Source organism: Budorcas taxicolor, chromosome 12 (assembly GCF_023091745.1).
Source record: "Budorcas taxicolor isolate Tak-1 chromosome 12, Takin1.1, whole genome shotgun sequence".
NCBI lineage: Eukaryota > Metazoa > Chordata > Mammalia > Artiodactyla > Bovidae > Budorcas > Budorcas taxicolor.
The window spans coordinates 33,243,338-33,262,123 of NC_068921.1; the positions used below are offsets into that span (position 1 = coordinate 33,243,338).

Genomic DNA, 18,786 nt, shown 5'->3' on the forward strand with positions numbered 1-18,786 from the left:
AGGATGCTGATGTGGCTGGTTTCTGAGGACACCTGCCCAGTTCTGGTGACTTAGGGCTTCAGATTTCGTGCTCAGTGGGAGGAGGGAACTCAAACCTGAGGCCACACCTGGTGGAAAACAGAATTGGAAACCTACCACTGTAATACTGTGTCTTTGGAGGACTACCTCCTAAATGAAGGGAGAATAAAACATCTGCTTTTTAAAAGGCACATGATGAAGAAATTTAATCTCTTTTAAATTTGGCTCTGGCTTGAATATTTATAAAATTATTTTATATATCAATAGTCTTAAAAGTTATTAAATGTAATGTACTTGAAGAGCAGTTTTGGATTGCTAGTTATTAATTCTATTTAGTCCATGAGTCTTTCAAAAATATCCTGCCCTAGGGAATTCTTCAAATTCAATGAGGATGAATTAAAAGAAGAAATATTAAATTTCCTATCTCAAAACTCCAAAATTTTGGTAAAATAACATGCATAATATCTGGCAAATCCAAACATAATAAAGAATATAAGGAGTATATGAAAAGAGGAAAGTATTAAAGATAAGTGAGGTACCCAGAACACATTTTTAAAAATTAACCGTACTTCAATAGAGTTTACAAAGCTATTTGAGGAATTTGATTCTTTATATTTTTGGATTTATAGAACTACAATTTTTAAACCATTCATATCTACCTATCATCTCTCTGTCATGGTCTGAATTCCCCCAAAGTTCATATGTTGAAATCCTAGCCCTCCAATGTGATGTTTTAGGAGGTGGAGCCCTTGGGAAGTGTTGGGGTCATTCAGGCAGAGTCCTCATTAGTGGACTTGTGACCGTGGAGCTGGTGATGGACAGGGAGGCCTGGAGTGCTGCGATTCATGGGGTCGCAAAGAGTTGGACACGACTGAGCGACTGAAGTGAACTGACCTGACTTTATAAAGAGCCCCAGAGAGCTGCCTTGCCCCTTCCACAGTGTGAGGTTACACTGAGAATGTCAGTGGGGAAGTAGACACTCACCAGACACTGAATTTGCTGGTGCCATGATCTCAGACCCCCAGCCTCTGGAACTGTGAGAAATAAATGTCAGTTGTTTATAAGCACCCAGTTTATGGTATGTTTGTTACAGCAGCTCAAATAGACTGAGACACTATTCTAGACCAAAAGACATACTGTCTATGCTTTTATACATGTTAAACAACCTTCACCAGCGATGATGCCGGCTTACACCTGCATCATCAGTTTGAGAGCTCATGTTTCCTCGTGTCCTTGCTAATAATGCTGGGATTGCTCAGTCACTCAGTCGTCAGTGTGAGAAGTGAAAGCCTCTTGCTTTTTATTCTTTTGATTATTAGAGGTTTATTTGCTTTCTTTGTGTTTACTGGCCACTTGTATTTATTCTTTTGATAATTACTTGTTTATGCTTTAGATCCCTTTTTATATTATGGTGAATGTTGTTTGCTTAATGGTTTTTAAAGACTCACTGTATACTAGAGATATTAGCCTCTTTTTCCTATGTGCTACAAATATATTTTTCCTAGTTGGTTATCATTTTTTAGTCTTATAGTGCTTTCTTTCTGAACAGAACTTATATTTTTATCTATCAAAATTTTGCTCATTACCAGGTTGTATTCCTTATTACCTTCTTTGCATGTGTTTATTTTTTTTTCTTTTGAAAATTTTGCTATGTATTGGAGTATAGCTGATTAACAATTTTGTGATAGTTTCAGTTGAACAGCAAAGGGACTCATCCATGCTGTTCTCTGCTTTTAGATCCTTGGTTCTCCACATCTGCCTATGTATTCACAGTACTTGATGAAATGGGGAAACTCTTCTTTTACCTTGGGTTTTTTTTAAAGATAACAGTGAATGCTGTGAAAAAAGACAAAATATCTTTAGAAAAGGCTCAGCATTTTAAAACAATGTTTTATCCACTTCTGAGTTATAACCAAATTTTGTGTTTTCCATTGGTGTTTCCTGAGTTCAGAAGGTTAACTTTCTACCTTTCTACCCACAGCACAGCCAAGTACAGCATGTGGTCATTTCTCCCTCGATATTTGTATCTGCAGTTTAGCAAAACTGCCAACGCCTTCTTCCTGTTCATCACTATATTGCAGGTGATATTTTGAACATGTTGTTAGGTTCAGATTTCTAAGAAGTAAAAAAGGTATAACAATCTCATGAGTGTGACACAGAGAATAAGTTTAAGCACTGTAAAGAGAGAACTCTCCTCTTCAAATATTTAACTTACTCAGTGAGACACTAAACTCTGTTTCTGGGCTGAAAGACATGTTGGTGAACAGTAGATGAATTAATGAGATATATTTGAAGTGACTTTTGTCATTTGTGCCACCTCCATAATAATAGAATTTTACTGTATTTTGAAAGATATAATTCACCCTGTCATGTTAGTTTAAAATAACATCCCCCCCAATAATGATAAGAACACTTAACATGAGGTCTAGCACCTTAACAAACTTTTAATTCTCCAATCTCCAATAAAGTGCTATTACCTGTAGGACCTTTGCTGCCCAGCAGATCTCTAGAACGTCTTCATCCTGCATAACTGAAGCTTCCTACTCACTAAGTAACAGCTTCTGCTTCCCTACCCACCCCACCCCCACCCTCATCACCAGCCTCTGGCACCCACTGTTCTCCTTGATAATTCTGTTAGTTTGACTATTTTAGATATCTCATATCAGCGGAGTCATAGTCTTGTCCTTCTGTGACTGGCTTTTTTCACTTCCATAATTTTCTCAAGGGCCATCCATGTTGTCACATATGACAGAATTTCCTTCTTTTAAGGCTGAACTAGGTGTATGTACTATTATACAAAGAGATAGTAAGCAAGCAAAACTACTAAGGCAACATAGAGAGTGTACCTAGGCCCACGTCTGGAAATATAGTCTAAATACTGACTTAAAACTCAACATTGAAAACACAAAGATCATGGCATCTAGTCCCATCACTTCCTGGAAAACAGAAGAAGAAAACATGGAAGCAGTGGCAGATTTTATTTTCTTGGGCTCCAAAATCACTGAAGATGGTGACTGCAGCCATGAGATTAAAAAATGCCTGCTCCCTGGAAGTAAGGCTGTGACAAACCTACACAGCATATTAAAAAGCAGAGATATCACTTTGCCAACAAAGGCCCATATATTCAAAGCTTTGGTATTTCCAGTAATTATGTGAGAATTGGACCATAAAGAAGGCCCAGTGCTGAAGAACTGATGCTTTAAAATTGTGGTGCTAGAGAAGACTCTTAAAAATCCCTTGGACTGCAAGGAGATCAAACCAGTCAATCCTAAAGGAAATCAACCCTGAGCATTCACTGGGAGGACTGATGCTGAAGCTGATACGCCAATACTCTGGCCACCTGATGCAAAGAGTTGACTCCCTGGAAAAGACCGTGAAGGTGGGAAGGGTAGAAGGTAAAAGGAGAAGTAGATGGCAGAGGATGAGATGGTTGGATAGCAACACCGACTCAATGGACGTGAATTTGAGCAAATGCCCAGAGATAGTGGAGAATAGTGGAGCCTAGTGTGCTGCAGTCCATGGAGTTGCAAAGAGTCAGACCTGACTGAGTGACTGAACAAGAATTTGTCTAAATCTGGAAAACTAAAGGGTCTGACCCCAGACCTCACCCACACTTGCATCCATCAGAAAGCAACTACAACCTGTTTCAATCACTTTATTTTTCACAATTTAGACAGTAGGGGGTAACCCGAGAGCACTGTCTACAGGTAACTTGTACCCAGGAAACATTATTCTTCTGGGCCTCCAAAAAATTTCTCCTCTTCCTCAAAAAGCAGTAAGATTAATATAGCTGACCATTTGGATTTAGCTATTTTAAAAAGATGCTGTTTTATTTATTATTTTAAAATTTACTTTACTTTTTTGGCTGTGGGGCTTGTGGAATCTTAGTTCCCTGACCAGGGATTGACCCAAGGCTTTGGCAATGAAAGTGTGGAGTCCTAACCTCTGGACTGCCAAGGAATTTCCTCCAAAGATGCTATTTTAAACATTGAGGTTTTGAGCTGTTTCAACCAAAGCATAATAAAGTGTCTATTAGAAAGGTAACACAATGATTGAAATGTTATTAAGCAATTGCTCTGGGGACTTTTCCATAGTGTATAACATTTAGTGTCTGGGCTTCTCTTATGGCTCAGGTAGTAAAGAATCTGCCCGCAAACGTGGGAGACCAGTGTTCAATCCCTGTGTCAGGAAGATCCCCTGGAGAAGGGAATGGCAACCCACTCCAGTATTCTTGCCTGGAGAATTCCATGGACAGAGGAGCCTGGCAGGCTATATAGTCTATGGGGTCTCACAGAGCTGGACACAACTGAGCGACTAACACTTTGACTTTTTGACTTTGAGTATTTAGTGTCATACTCCAGGGGTGATTTTGGTATCCTGAATCCTTTCCCTTCATATTTAATGTGTCTGTTGTTGTCACGTCCTGGATCATGCCATTAGCCGTGTAACTTTCAGTATATGCAAAATATAATAAGGACTTATGAAATTAATAGTGTAACTCTATTTTGCAGCAAATTCCAGAGGTATCTCCGACGGGAAAATACACAACTCTGGTGCCTCTGCTAGTTATTCTTGTAATTTCAGGCGTTAAAGAGATTGTAGAAGATTATGTAAGTTTACTGTTAGTAAATCCTCTCAAAACCACTGCCTTGAATGTAAGAGGTGTATTTCTTGCTCTCTCTCTCTCTCTTTTTTTTTTTTTTAATTTCAGGCTACTGGTTGGAACTGTTTGGTTCTTTAAATCCATAGTTGATATGAAGAGTGAATTAAAGTTTTGAGGTTTCACATTTTTAATCGTGTGTGTATTTGAGAGACCAGCAGGACTTCATATCTATTCTGAGAACGGTGATAGTACCTGTGGGGACATAATCCAGCGAGAGGAGAGAACCCTAAATGGCAGAGAAGGATGTGCACACAAACTGTGCTCTTACTTCGTTACTCCTATGACCTTGGCAGAGGAGTGATTTTACGGGTGCCTGCAGATTTCAGCAGGAAAATAAAAGAAGACAGATAGCTAACAGTGTTTTCTTTTGCTGAAGCTGGGGTCTCTCTAGAGTTGTCTCCTCCTCCTCACCTACAGTCCTAATGCTCGTTTCTAAAATAACTAGTGGTGGTCATTCGTACGTTTCTGCCTCACTCCTACCAGCTTGTTATGTCATCAGTTAAATCTGTTAGGCCTTTCCATTGGTTTATAGTATGAAAGAATTTTTCAAACTTAAAAGCTTTTGGTTAAATTGAGGCAATATTCAACATAGCCAATTATGTGTTTTGCCAAATAGTCATTTACAAACATCACATGAAATGCTAACATTTCAAGTAAGCACTTTACTATGCAGCAGGCACTGTGCTATGTATCAGTATATCTGTATGTGTGTGTGTGTGTGTGTGAATTCATTTAAAGTGAGGCACAGACAAGTCAGTGGTCTGATGAGGCTGTCACAGTCAGGGGCAGAGTTGGGATGCCAGCCAGGGCAAGCTGGTTCTAGCTAGAGCTCCCACACTTGACCACGTTGGTCGTCAGCCTCCCTTAAGGCACACCTCAGTTTAGGAAGTCATATAAAGGAGAAAGGAAAGTGAAATCAGTTATAGCCAAAAACCTGCTTTATAGTTAGGTTTACTACCTCTATTCTTTTTAAACCCACTGTGTCTTGTGTGATTTAAATGATTCATTTCAAACTTTTGATATCATGGTTTTTTTTTTCCTGTAACAGAAACGACATATGGCAGACAAATTAGTTAACTCAAAGAACACAATAGGTAAGATATTAGATTTAGTTTTTAGCCTATTTCATTCTAAGAAAATATCCAAATTCATCAAGTAGATACTTGTAATATGTTTTATAACATATTGGTATTTAAAGAAATATAGAAATAAATAGCAAAACCCAGAAAGAAACTCAATTTCCATATGTTAGAATCATGTAAATACATCAACTAGAATAAAAGGAAAGATAAAAGATGGGGAAGGGTAGAGTATTCAGGATATGAACAATTTTTTTTGTTTTTTTAACAATTTGTATGTCTGTAAAAGAGATCTGGGTGTTACATATTCTCTCAGTTCTAGTTTTGATATGTGCTGTCTCTGTATTTGATTGGAAAAATGTTGCTCTTCAGGCTACAGCCAGTATTTTAGCATATAACAGCAAACTGTTTTCTCTTGGGATTGGAAGTGACTTAATACAGCCTCTATCTGCCTGTCTATTTATATTATAATATATGATTATCCTATCATGTTATGTTATGTATATGCTCTTTTTGGTAAAGTGCATATTAATCTTTCAGTTTATATAAAAGTTAAATTAACAAAGATAATATAAAGAAATGCCTGTAGTCTTTCAGAAAAGGTATCTTTATTACACTGAATACATAGCTGTTTCTTTTTCAGTGTTAAGACAGAATGCATGGCAAATGATTCCATGGAAAGAGGTAAGAATGTATTTAATGCTTAACTTAGTCATAAGCATCTACCATATTTAAAGCTAACAGATTTTTATCTGTGAAGTGTGTCTTTCGAAACCATCATATTGTCCACTTGTTGTTGTTTATGAAGACGTAGAGAATCAAAGAGAACGAGCCTCTTGCTCAAAGTTATGTGGCCAGGAAGGAGTGAAATGGATCTGAACTTAAGTTGGCCTAGCTAGAGGTCTACACACCTCCACTGTGCCTGGGTGTTACCTCCATGTTGCTGCATGGAACATTTGAAGTCAGTTCAGTTCAGTTCAGTCACCCAGTCTTGTCCTACTCTTTGCGACCCCATTGACTGAAGCACACTAGGCTTCCTGTCCATCACCAACTCCTGGAGCTTGCTCAAACTCATGTCCATTGAGTCAGTGATGCCATCCAACCATCTCATCCTCTGTTGTCACCTCCTTCTGTCTTCAATCTTTCCCAGCATCAGGGTCTTTTCCAATGAGTCAGTTCTTCGCATCAGGTGGCATAAGTATTGGAGTTTCAGCTTCAGCATCAGTCCTTCCAATGAATATTCAGGACTGATTTCCTTTAGGATGGACTGGTTGGATTTCCTTGCTGTCCAAGGGACTGTCAGGAGTCTTCTCCAATACCACAGTTCAAAGCATCAATTCTTTGGTACTCAGCCTTCTTTATAGTCCAACTCTCACATCCATACATGACTACTGGAAAAACCATAGCTTTGACTAGATGGACCTTTGTTGGCAAAGTAATGTCTCTGCTTTTTAATATGCTGTCTAGGTTGGTCATAGCTTTTCTTCCAAGGAACAAGCATCTTTTAATTTCATGACTGTAGTTATCATCTGCAGTGATTTTGGAGCACCCCCCACCACCACCACCAAAATAAAGTCTCTCACTGTTTCCATTGTTTTCCCATCTATTTGCCACGAAGTGATGGGACTGGATGTCATGATCTTCATTTTTTGAATGTTGAGTTTTAAGCCAGCTTTTTCACTCTCCTCTTTCACTTTTATCAAGAGGCTGTTTAGTTCCTCTTCACTTTCTTCCATAAAGGTGGTGTCATCTGCATATCTGAGGTTATTGATATTTCTCCAGCAATCTTGATTCCAGCTTGTGCTTTATCCAGCCTGGCATTTCGCATGATGTACTCTGCCTGTAAGTTAAACAAGCAGGGTGACCATATACAACCTTGATGTACTCCTTTCCCGATTTGGAACCAGTCTATTGTTCCATGTCCAGTTCTAAATGTTGCTTCTTAACCTGCATACAGATTTCTCAGGAGGCAGGTAAGGTGGTCTGGTATTTCCATCTTTTTAAGAATTTTTCAGTCTGTTGTGATCCACACAGTCAAAGGCTTTGGTGTTGACTTAAAGTCAACGGTTCACAACCTGTTGTTATGGGTACAAGACAGCATTTATATGGAGGACATCACAGAGGAATGAAAGCTTCAGCAGATTCAGTTGTTCTAATGTAGCTGAATTTATTAGGATGGCCCCAGAATTTTCATCTTATACTTTTTCTTGAGAATATATGACAGAGTTTTCTTTTAATTGTGCTTTTAAAAATTCATGCTTCTGTGTTTTCTCTCCTGGTTTAAAAGGTTAATGTTGGCGACATTGTGAAGGCCACCAATGGGCAGTTCCTTCCTGCAGACATGGTCCTGATTTCTTCCAGGTTAGTTATGTTAGTGGGCATTTAATGAACTTCTGTTATGAAATAGAAATTAAACAAAAAAAACCAAAGGCCTTTTCTTCTTTCACTTGTTTCACCATCCCTTTATACCGGAGATCAGTGATTGCAAACATTTTCTGTAAAAGGACACATAGCAAGTATTTTCAGCTTTGTGGGCCATGCAATCTCTGTTGTAGCTACTCAGCTCTTTTTCTGTACTATCAGAAACAACCAAAGGCAAAATGTAAACAGATAGAATGATTGTGTCCCAGTAAAACTTTGTTTATGAAAATAAGCAGGGGCTAGATTTGGCATTTGGGTCATAGATTGATGATTGCTATTCTGTACTTTTATCATCTTTTCTTTAATTTCCCTGGACATATTTTCTTCTATTCTGATTCTTAGGTTAATTTTATCTCTTCTACAATTTCTATAGACATTCAACAAATCTAAAATATTTTACACTTATTATCTTGTTTTATTCTCATGTAACAAAAGGATATATTTTACAATAGAAACAAAAATGATAGGGTACTTAAGAACAGATCTGACAAAACATATGCAAGTGCTTAATGGAAGACTTAAATGTATGGAGAAATATATCATGTTCTTGGATAGGAAGATTCAATATTATAAAGATGTCAATTCCCGCCAGACTGATCTAAAAGCGTACTGCCATTCCAATCAAAATCTCAAACATATTTTAATGGGAATCGACGAGCTGATTATAAATATCCAATTTGTACCTGTGGGATTTGAGCTTGTGGAGGTGTTGAATGATGACATTCAATGCCATTGAGAGGAGTCATTATACTTCCCAAGAGAAGGAAAGATGCCCTGCCGTGCAGGGTCAAAGGGGAAGAATTGAATTTGGTCAGCAGGCAGAAATGAGAGAGAGAGGAAACCGAGATCAGAGCCTTTAGTGAGATTTCTGGAGGAATTTCAGGGTAGGGCAGAGTGAACCATTTAGGATTGCTTAAGCTCTAATATTTTGGCCACCTGATGCTAAGAGCCAACTCATTGGAAAAGACCCTGATGCTAGGAAAGATTGAGAGCAGGATAAGAAGGCGTCAACAGAGGATGAGCTGGTTGGATGGCACCATTGACTCAATGGACATGAGTTTGAGCAAACTCCAGGAAATAGTGAAGGACGGGGAAGCATGGCCTGCTGCAATCTGTGGAGTCACGAGAAGTTGGACTGGACTTAGCGACTGAACAGCAACAACAGTCTTGGCTTATTCTGCTGGGCTCTGGGCTATAGGTCTCCTGTTGCCAAGTACCAGGCCCTGGGATGATTTAGGGCACAAGTGTGTGAAAGTTAGGTAAAGTAAGTGTTTAGGGAGCATAGACTCGGGATTGGCTTGTTTGCACGTGAAGGCACACTCCTGGTAAAGCCCTTCTCTGTCTCTAAGGATCAATTGCCCTTGAGAGTTGCAGTCTCTCTCCAGCCAACACGATTTGTAAGATGTCAAGACATCATAAGATACAGAAAGTCAAAGACAATGTTAATATAAATGTATTTGGAAGAGCAAAGGGCTGAGAACAGTCAAGGCACTTATGAATAGGAATAAAGACTCAGACATAGAGAGCAAACTCAAAGCAGGGGAAGAAGAGGGTAGGATGAATTGAGAGAGGAGCTTGAAATATATACTTTACCATGGGGTTTCCCAGGTGGCGTTAGCAGTAAAGAACCCACCTGCCAGTGCAGGAGATATAAGAGATGTGGGTTTGTTCCCTGCATTGGGAAGATCCCTTGGAGAAGGAAATGGCAACCCACTCCAGTGTTCTTGCCTGGAGAATGCCATAGACAGAGGAACCTGGCAGGCTACAGTCCATAGGGTTGCAAAGAGTCAGACGTGACTGAAGCAACTTAGCACGCATGTGTAAAATAGATAGGTAATGGGAAGTTGCTCTGTAACACAGGGAGCTCAGCTTGGTGCTCTGTGACAACCTAAAGGGGGTGAGATGGGTTGGTGGGAGGCAGGTTCAAGAGGGAGGGGACATGTGTATGCCTATGGCTGATGTATGTTGATGTATGGCAGAAATCAATACAACATTGTAAAGCAGTTATCCTCCAATTAAAAATAAATTTAGAAGAGAATAATTTGAGGGCAGTTTTCTGACTTCATTTAAAGAGATGATTTTCAATTTGCAGCAGTTTAGACGGGTTAATATTGGCACAGGAACAGAAAAACTAGAATCATGGGAGGTAATAGAGAATCCAGAAACACATCTGTACATGTTGGAGCTTTGATGCATGACAGTGGTGGCATTCTGCTTCAGCGGTAACAGGAGTCAGAGTTAGAGTTAGGCGCTCAGTCATGTCTGACTCTTTTATGACCCCATGGACTGTAGCCTGCCAGGCTCCTCTGTCCATGGAGTTCTCCAGGCAGTAGTACTGGAATGGGTTGTCATTCCCTTCTCCAGGGGATCTTCTCAACTCAGGGATCGAACCCAGGTCTCCTGCATTGCAGGCAGATTATTTACCATCTGAGCCACCAGGGAAGCCAGTGGTAACAGGACGGGCTGTTAAATAGTAATGTTTTGGAACTGATTACCCACATAGCAAAAAGCGAAATTCCTTTCTACACAGAAACCAACCTTAGGGAATTCCCTGACAGCTCCGTGATTAGGACTCTTGGGCTTGTAGGATTAGACTGCTGAAATCCACTGGCAAGGTAGTTGTTGTGGTCCTTTCAGTTCTGAAGAATCCTTACTGATGTAGACCATATTTCATGGTTACAGTTATTGGGAAATTAATTTGTTGGAGAGATATTGATTCAGTATTATTCATTTTACTTTCTTTAGTGAACCTCAGGCAACATGTTTTGTTGCAACATCTAATCTGGATGGAGAGACGAATCTAAAAATACGGCAGGTAAAGGCACCTTTATTTACTTATTTGGTTGCACCTGGTCCAGGTTGCAGCACCTGAACTCTTAGTTGCAACACATGGGATCTAGATCCCTGACCAGGGATGGAACCCGTGCCCTCTGCATTGGGAGCCTAGAGTCTCAGACACTGACCCACCAGGGAAGTCCTGAGATGTCTTTCTAATTCCTAACTTTATACTTGAGTCCACAGTGTCAAGTTTTGTCATGTAGAAAATTTACTTTTTTTTTCATGATGAAAATGGTCTCACCACTAATAAATGGATGTAATTTATTCTCATGAGATTTAGAAGGTACTTTCAAAAGAATAAGTGAGAACTACATGAATGTGTCACTCACTACTGCAAGAAAAATCATATTGTATAAAATTCAGGTCGTAAAGGATGACACACCTTTATGCATTTTGTTTTGAGTTTGATATTTCTGCTGGTGATTTGATGATAAAACTGTCCTGAATAAATATAACTAGATCAAAGTGTGTTACTCGCTCAGTCATGTCCAACTGTTTGGCACCCTGTGGACTGTAGCCCACCAGGGTCCTCTGTCCATGGGATTCTCCAGGCAAGAATATTGGAGTGGGTAAGCAATTCCCTTCTCCAGGGGATCTTCTCAACCCAGGGACTGAACCCAGGTCTCCTGCATTGCAGGCAGATTCTTTACTGGCTAAGCCACCAGGGAAGTTGTCCATAACCAGATTAAAGGAGAATATAAATGAACACTGGGTGATCTTATATATCATTGCTTTTAAAACTACCATCTGAACTTTAGATTAGCATGTGATTAAGAGTGGGGAGAGGCAGTGTTCAATTATCTTTTCATTAATGGAGAAAAGGGCATTGATCTTTGCTCTGTTAGTTTGCTTAAGTAAGGAAGTCCCTGGTTTTATATTTGATTATTTGCATGTCTGTTGCTATCTTTACTGCAAACTTTAATTTGATTTGAAAATAGAAAACGGGTTTAGAATTTGTTAAATCTATCATCTTTGTAAAAGTAATTGAGAAAATGAGTTTATTTTGCCTCTGTCACTTTCCAAATCCCACCTTTGTCCTCAGTGCTAATCATGGTAATAGTTTGGTACCTACCTGATTTTTTGAAAATTCGATTACAGACTTCTGTTTCTGCAAAGATGGAGTAGACATTGTTTTACCTATTTTTTCCTGCTAAGTACAACTAAAGACTTTGGCTTTTATATAAAAAACAAACATAAGACTCTGAAAAACTGAAAGAAGAAGCCAGATAGCAGAACCTTGGGACCCTGGGAACAATGTGATGGCTAGTTCCCTGTTCTTTCTTTGGCCTCATTTATCTCAGGGTCCACATAGTCAAAGCTGTGGTTTTCCCAGTAGTCACACGTGGATGTGACAGTTGGATAATAATGAAGGTTGAGCACTGAAGAATTGATGCTTTTGAACTATGGTGTTAGAGAAGACTGTTGAGAGTCCCTTGGACAGCAAGGAGATCAAACCAGTCAATCCTAAAGGAAATGAACCCTGAATATTCATTGGAAGGATTGATGCTGAAGCTTCAATACTTTGGCCACCTGATGCAAAGAGCCGATTGGTTGGAAAAGACCCTGATGCTGGGAAAGATTGAAGGCAAAAGGAGAAGGGGGTGGCATAGGATGAGGTGGTTAAATAGCACCACCAACTCAATAGACATGAATCTGAGCAAACTCCAGGAGATAGGAAAGATATTCCTTCCAATGACTATTCAGGGTTCATTTCCTTTAGGATTAGGAGACCATGTGGACAGTAGTAACAAGGCATTGCAACCCATTTAAGCCAGGGAGGTGTTGTTGAAGGTCTACATGGTGATCAGGGCTCTCACCCTTGCCCAGCTATACCTGACCACCCCCTCAACTTGGCCATCAAAAGAGGTCAAGTTTGCAACTTGTTTGCTTATCCCCCATCATACAGTAATGAGACAGCACTTTCATGCCCTGTCAGAGAGGTGCCAGAGGAAGCCAGCTAAGGTTTAAATGATGTCTAGTATCATGTAACATAATACACGTAACAGGCAAGCTGTCCGGTTTCAGTCAAAATTTATTCACCATACCCCAAACCAGAAGGATCTCAAACTCAATGAAAAATGACAACCCATGATGCTAACACCAAAATAACAAAAAATGTAAGCATTATCTGACATAGACACTACAGGGGAGATTAGAAAAAAAGGCTTTCATGAGCAATGACAAAAATGCTTGAAACAAAAGTCTCAGCAAAGAAACAGTCTCAGCAAGGAAATTTGAAAATTTAAAAACTTAAAAATACAATAACTAACCCCCCTCCCCCCACAGACACACACAAAGCAACCCCCAAAGCAACCCACCAACCACATGAGAAAAGCTCAGGGGTTGGGCTCAACAGCAGAATATAAGGGCTGGAGAAAAGAATCTGTGAATTGAAAGATAGCACAATAGAAAATACCCAAAAAGTAGACCAAAAAAAAAAAAAAAAAAGAACAGAGACGTCTTTGTTCTTGTTGGGGCTTCCCTAGTGGCTCATACAGTGAAGAATCTGCTGCAATGCAGGAGACCTGACTGAGTCCCTGGTTGGGAAAGATCCCCTGGAGAAGGGATGGCTACCCACTCCAGTATTCTTGCCTGGAGAATTCCATAGACAGAGGAACCTGGTGGGCTATAGTCCATGGGGTCACAAAGAGTTGAACACGACTGAGTGACTAACACTTTCATTATACTTTTCATTCTATTCTCTTTCTGATTTAAAGAATTTCTTCATGCACTTTCAGTACATAAGAATAGGTATATCAGTTATATGTGTTGCAAATGTCTTCTTCAAGTTGGTAACTTGCTTTCAGACTTTATTTAAGGTATCTTTTGTTAACAGAAGTTCATCCCAAACTGTTTCAGTGTAGGTCCCTGAGTGTCAAAACTTTTAAGACTTTGTATGCATGCCTGAGAATATTTGTACTAAACTTTCACATTTATTTGAAATTAGAAAGTTGTAACATTCTAGATTTAAAGTTCTCTTAATTAAGTACTTACAAATAAAATCCTCTGTCTTTAAGTATTTCCTATTGTTAGACTAATGACAATTTGATTCCAAATTCTGTTGGAGGTGATCTGCCTTTTCTCTCTGGAAGGCTGAGATCATCTCATTGAAATGAGGCATTTTCTCGGTGAGTGATTCTCAAAGTGTGATCCTTGGATCAGCAGTGTCACCATCCTGTTAGAGTTGTTAGAAATGCAAGTTTTGGTGCCTTATCCCAGATCCACTGAATAAAAACACTCTGGGGGCACAGCCCTGCAATCTGTACTTTAACATGACTCCAGGTGAGTCTGATGCACAGAGAAGTTTGGAATCATTGTTCTAGGTCCTTGCTAGTCAGAGTGTGATCCACAGTTGAGCATCATCAGTTGTAGGCATAAATCTATCAAATACTATATGGTGTTTGATTGTGATAATTATAATTTCACTTCAAGGCGATAGAAACTTAACTTTCATACCTCTTTTGACCTCATTAAAATTATTTGCAAAATGTTGGTATGGCAAAGCCTTCTAGCAAAGTTTATGTTAACGTTTGATATAAATTTTTTTTTGTTTGGTAAGTACAATACATTTTCAGACACTGACTTTCATAATACTCTTTTATTAGCCATTATGGCAACCGTCTCCAGTACTCTTGCCTGGGAAATCCTATGGACAGAGGAGCCTGGTGGGCTACAGTCCAAGGCATCACAAAGAGTTGGACAGAACAACAACAATAATGAGACACTGACCTTTGCTGTAAAAATTCTGTTTTCATTTTTTCCTTTGATTTTATTTTGTAGGCTTTATCAGAAACAGCTACCATGAAAACAGAAAAGCAATTGTCAAGCCTATCTGGAAAAATAAAATGTGAAGAGCCTAATTTTCATTTCAACAGTTTCATGGGAACTTTGTACCTAAAACAGAAAAGGTATCATTTTTTTTCCTTCTCAAACATTTTTTGGTCCACTTAATCTTCCCTGACAATTACTTTTATAGTCACTCTAAGTACAAAGAATGTTTTACTCTCTAAAATTTCTAACCTACATATCTTTGAAACGGTGAGAAATGGATAACAAAGCAATTTTTTCCTGTGCTGTTTTAGAAATAGATACTTTCTTTGAAGACACATTTGTTTTTATTGCTATTTGTCCAGAAAGTTGAACTTGACAAAGGAAATATATATATGGTGAAAGTCTAGGTTTGTTTTGCCTTGTGAAAAGAAAAAGTTCTGTGGTAATTTACTAATACTCTCTTAATTTTTTTAGCCCTATTTCAATTGGGCCTGACCAGGTCTTGCTGAGAGGCACACAGCTTAAAAATACTGAGTGGATCCTGGGCATAGTCGTTTACACTGGATTTGAAACTAAATTCATGCAGGTAAATAATCTATGGTGACAAATAGCATTGCCTCAAATCACAACATTTTGTGTTTTTAGGAACCCTAGGACTTTGGACTTTGAGATGATAGATCTGCTATGTGGATATGTTTCCTGTGAACTAGAGATTGATGCTCCAAGAAGCGAGGTGGAAAACCATGCACACACTTTCAGTCTATCTGTGATTTGGCAAAAGATGTCGTACTTTTTAGCCATTGCAGTTTTTGACCTCCTTCACCATCAAACTCTAATTCACCTGTCTTGCTTATTTTTGGTCCTTTTTGGTGTGTGATTGCCTGCTATCATGCAGAATGCGGTCAAGTCACCCCTCAAGAGATCCAAGGTAGAGAAGGTGACCAACATGCAGATCCTGGTGTTGTTCCTGCTGCTCTTGGTCATGTCCTTGGTGAGCTGTGTGGGAGCCATATACTGGAAAGACAGATACAGAGCAGAGCCCTGGTACCTCGGGAAGAAAGGTAAGTGTCAGAGCATGGGAGGAAAACGCCACTTTTGTAAGTTACTTTCCATGGTTTCATTTAAAAGGGAAGGCTCTCGTTCTAACTGGAGGTTGGTGCTTTTGCTTTATTTGTTTGTTTTCAGACACTGAAGGTTAATGAGTTTTAGAAATAGAACATTTCCCTCTTAAGATTTTTCGGGAAGGATTGTCCTGCCAGTGTCATGTAATCCTGGCGTTCCGGAATGAAGCAGAGAGAGGGGGCAGGCAGAGGCATGAGACTGAGTCAGATGGAGGAGGCCCACACATTTGCACCTGTCGTGTAGTCACCAGAAAGGCTTGGAAAAGGTGTTCACTTCCCTGAGGATTGCTTTCTTCATTTGAAACGGGACAGTAGCTGCCTCCTTCAGTCACTGCAGGGCTCCATGTACAGTGAGTGGTGACAAGGAGCTCCGAGGGGACTCAGCGGCCAGAGTGGCCTTCTGTCAGTAAGAGGTTTAAAGGAGAACTTAAAGTGATTTGGCATGAAAAGTTCAGCAGTTTTGTTTCTGTCTTTCTGTGTTTTCAGAGTAAACCATCTTACATCTTTCCACCTTTTCTAATCTATCACGTGAGGATTCTGTGTTGCTCTAACTTCCCCTGAGAGGACCTGTTTGCGAGCATTTTACAACTTCCTTTGTATTTAGTTAGAACTCCTTCCTCCCATAATTCAACTATGTAAATTTAATGTGTAAGTCTGAGATGCAACGGAGAAGGCAACGGCACCCCACTCCAGTACTCTTGCCTGGAAAATCCCATGGATGGAGGAGCCTGGTAGGCTGCAGTCCATGGGGTCGCTAAGAGTCGGGCACGACTGAGCGACTTCACTTTCACTTTTCACTTTCATGCATTGAAGAAGGAAATGGAAACCCACTCCAGTGTTCTTGGCCTGGAGAATCCCAGGGACGGGGAGCCTGATGGGCTGCCGTCTATGGGGTCACACAGAGTCGGACACGACTGAAGCGACTTGGCGGCAGCAGCTGAGATGCAAGTTGTCAGGAGGACAAATATAAGGCAGTACATATAGATCCTCTGAACAATTTCTAGATATTTTCAAGTAAAATATCTTTTACTTCTTTCCCTGGTTTTTAAAAAGTCAGTATAATAATTATCTCTTTAGCTTCATATCTGCAGTTGTTGTTGTTACTTTAGTCCCTAAGTCATGTCTGACTCTTTTGCAACTCCATGGACTATAGCCCACCAGGCTCTGTCCATGGTATTTCCCAGGCAAGAATACTGGAAAGGGTTGTCATTTACTTCTCCAGGGGAATCTTCCTGCCCCAGGGATCAAGCCTGGGTCTCTTGTATTGGCAGGCAGGTCCTTTACCACTGAGCCACCAGGGAAGCCCTCAAACCTACTGTTACAGGCAGTTTAAAAGGTCCTCCTCATCACCCCCTCCTCATCTCCTGTGTTTAGCAATTTCCTCTCTTCAATGCTTTGCTCACCACCTTTTCCAAGACCCATTTCTTTGCCTCCAACTTTGTGTTTTTGCCTCTACACACCTCACAGAGCTCGTCCTGCTGTAGTTCCTGACTCATCCCACTTTCTCAAGCTACATCTGAAGTTCTCTGAGGGCAGGATCTAAGTCTTATTAGAACTTGTATCCCCATGCTTCTGTGCACTCTATTGCATGGTTGACTGGTACTTAGCTAATATTTTTAAAACTATTTTATATCTGTGTCCACTTAATTATACTCTTAATAATAATTTCCATGGAGAAAAATTCCACAATTTTAAAAAGTAATAATGAGAACACAGATGAATAAAGATATCGCCTGAAGCCGCAACGTGGTTCCTCTGATTTTTCTCCCACAGATTATCACAGCTTTGGGTTTGACCTTTTGGTATTCATCATCTTATACCACAATCTCATCCCCATTAGTCTACTGGTCACTCTGGAAATTGTGAAATACATTCAGGCTCTGTTTATAAACTGGGTGAGTAGTAAATTCAGGAAATTAGGACAGTTCTCTCATGGGTTATGGCTTTGGTTTCGAGAATCAATGTGAGTGAGTTCTTGTGGTGGGGCCAGTGCAGCTAACGGGCCAAGAGCCAAGGCTGACTGAGCAGTGCCTGGACGCCTTTGACTCACTCTTGAGGACACAACATTTTCCCTATATATATATATTTTCCAGACAATCAGAAATATTTAAGAGATAGAGGCTTAGTAGCAAGTGTAGAGAAACAGTCCACCATTAAAACTTAAGATACTCACAATGGAGAGTCCAATAGACTTACAATAGATTTACAGAGCTTGGCAAGAATGACAGAAACAATGGCATTTCAGCATTCCTTCAAATTAAGAAAAATATTTCTTAGGTGACAACCATGCATTGACTGAAGTTAATACTTTGTCAGCTGTGACTGAACAGATTTTCAAATCTGTGTGTAGGGTTGTCACTTTTAGTTTTTTTTTTTTTTGTCTTCATATTGTTTTTTTTTTTTATTGGAGTATAGTTGATTTATAATATTGTGTTAGTTTCAGGCATATGGCACACAGTAATTCATAGTAGTTTGCATTTGCTGATCTGTATTATTATTCTATTTTTAACTGGAGGACAATTGCTTTACAATGTTGTGTTGCTTTCTTCTTTGAAATAAAATTCTTTTTGGATGTCACCTTAACAGGATCCTTCCAATATGTTGATGAACTACCATCATTTGAATGGGAGTATTATTTTAGCAACCACAAAATTAGACAAAGTGCCCTCACATATGTTTTCATCTGATCTTTGCAGTAGCTCTGAGTAGTGCCAGGAGGGAGGTCCCCGTTACTACCCTATCTGATAGACATAGTAATTGAGACACACTTCAGGCCACACAGCGTGCCTGAGGCACAGCCAGGATTGAAAGCCGCATCTTCCAAATCACCTTGACCTTTGTTTCTACATGGCTTTGCTTCTCCTGAATCGACTCT

General features: G+C 39.7%; 1 protein-coding gene across 1 annotated transcript in view; it reads left to right on the forward strand.

The window, feature by feature from the left end:
* The window catches only part of LOC128057571 (phospholipid-transporting ATPase IB-like), a 142,694-nt gene that overhangs the window by 26,343 nt on the left and 97,565 nt on the right, over window positions 1–18,786 (forward strand). Inside the window, exons 5-14 of the mRNA XM_052650030.1 lie at window positions 2,000–2,099; window positions 4,530–4,628; window positions 5,730–5,775; window positions 6,404–6,444; window positions 8,048–8,121; window positions 10,927–10,996; window positions 14,800–14,927; window positions 15,265–15,376; window positions 15,686–15,851; window positions 17,685–17,806. Coding sequence (XP_052505990.1) covers window positions 2,000–2,099; window positions 4,530–4,628; window positions 5,730–5,775; window positions 6,404–6,444; window positions 8,048–8,121; window positions 10,927–10,996; window positions 14,800–14,927; window positions 15,265–15,376; window positions 15,686–15,851; window positions 17,685–17,806 — 958 coding nt within the window. The remainder of the gene's footprint in view (window positions 1–1,999; window positions 2,100–4,529; window positions 4,629–5,729; window positions 5,776–6,403; window positions 6,445–8,047; window positions 8,122–10,926; window positions 10,997–14,799; window positions 14,928–15,264; window positions 15,377–15,685; window positions 15,852–17,684; window positions 17,807–18,786) is intronic.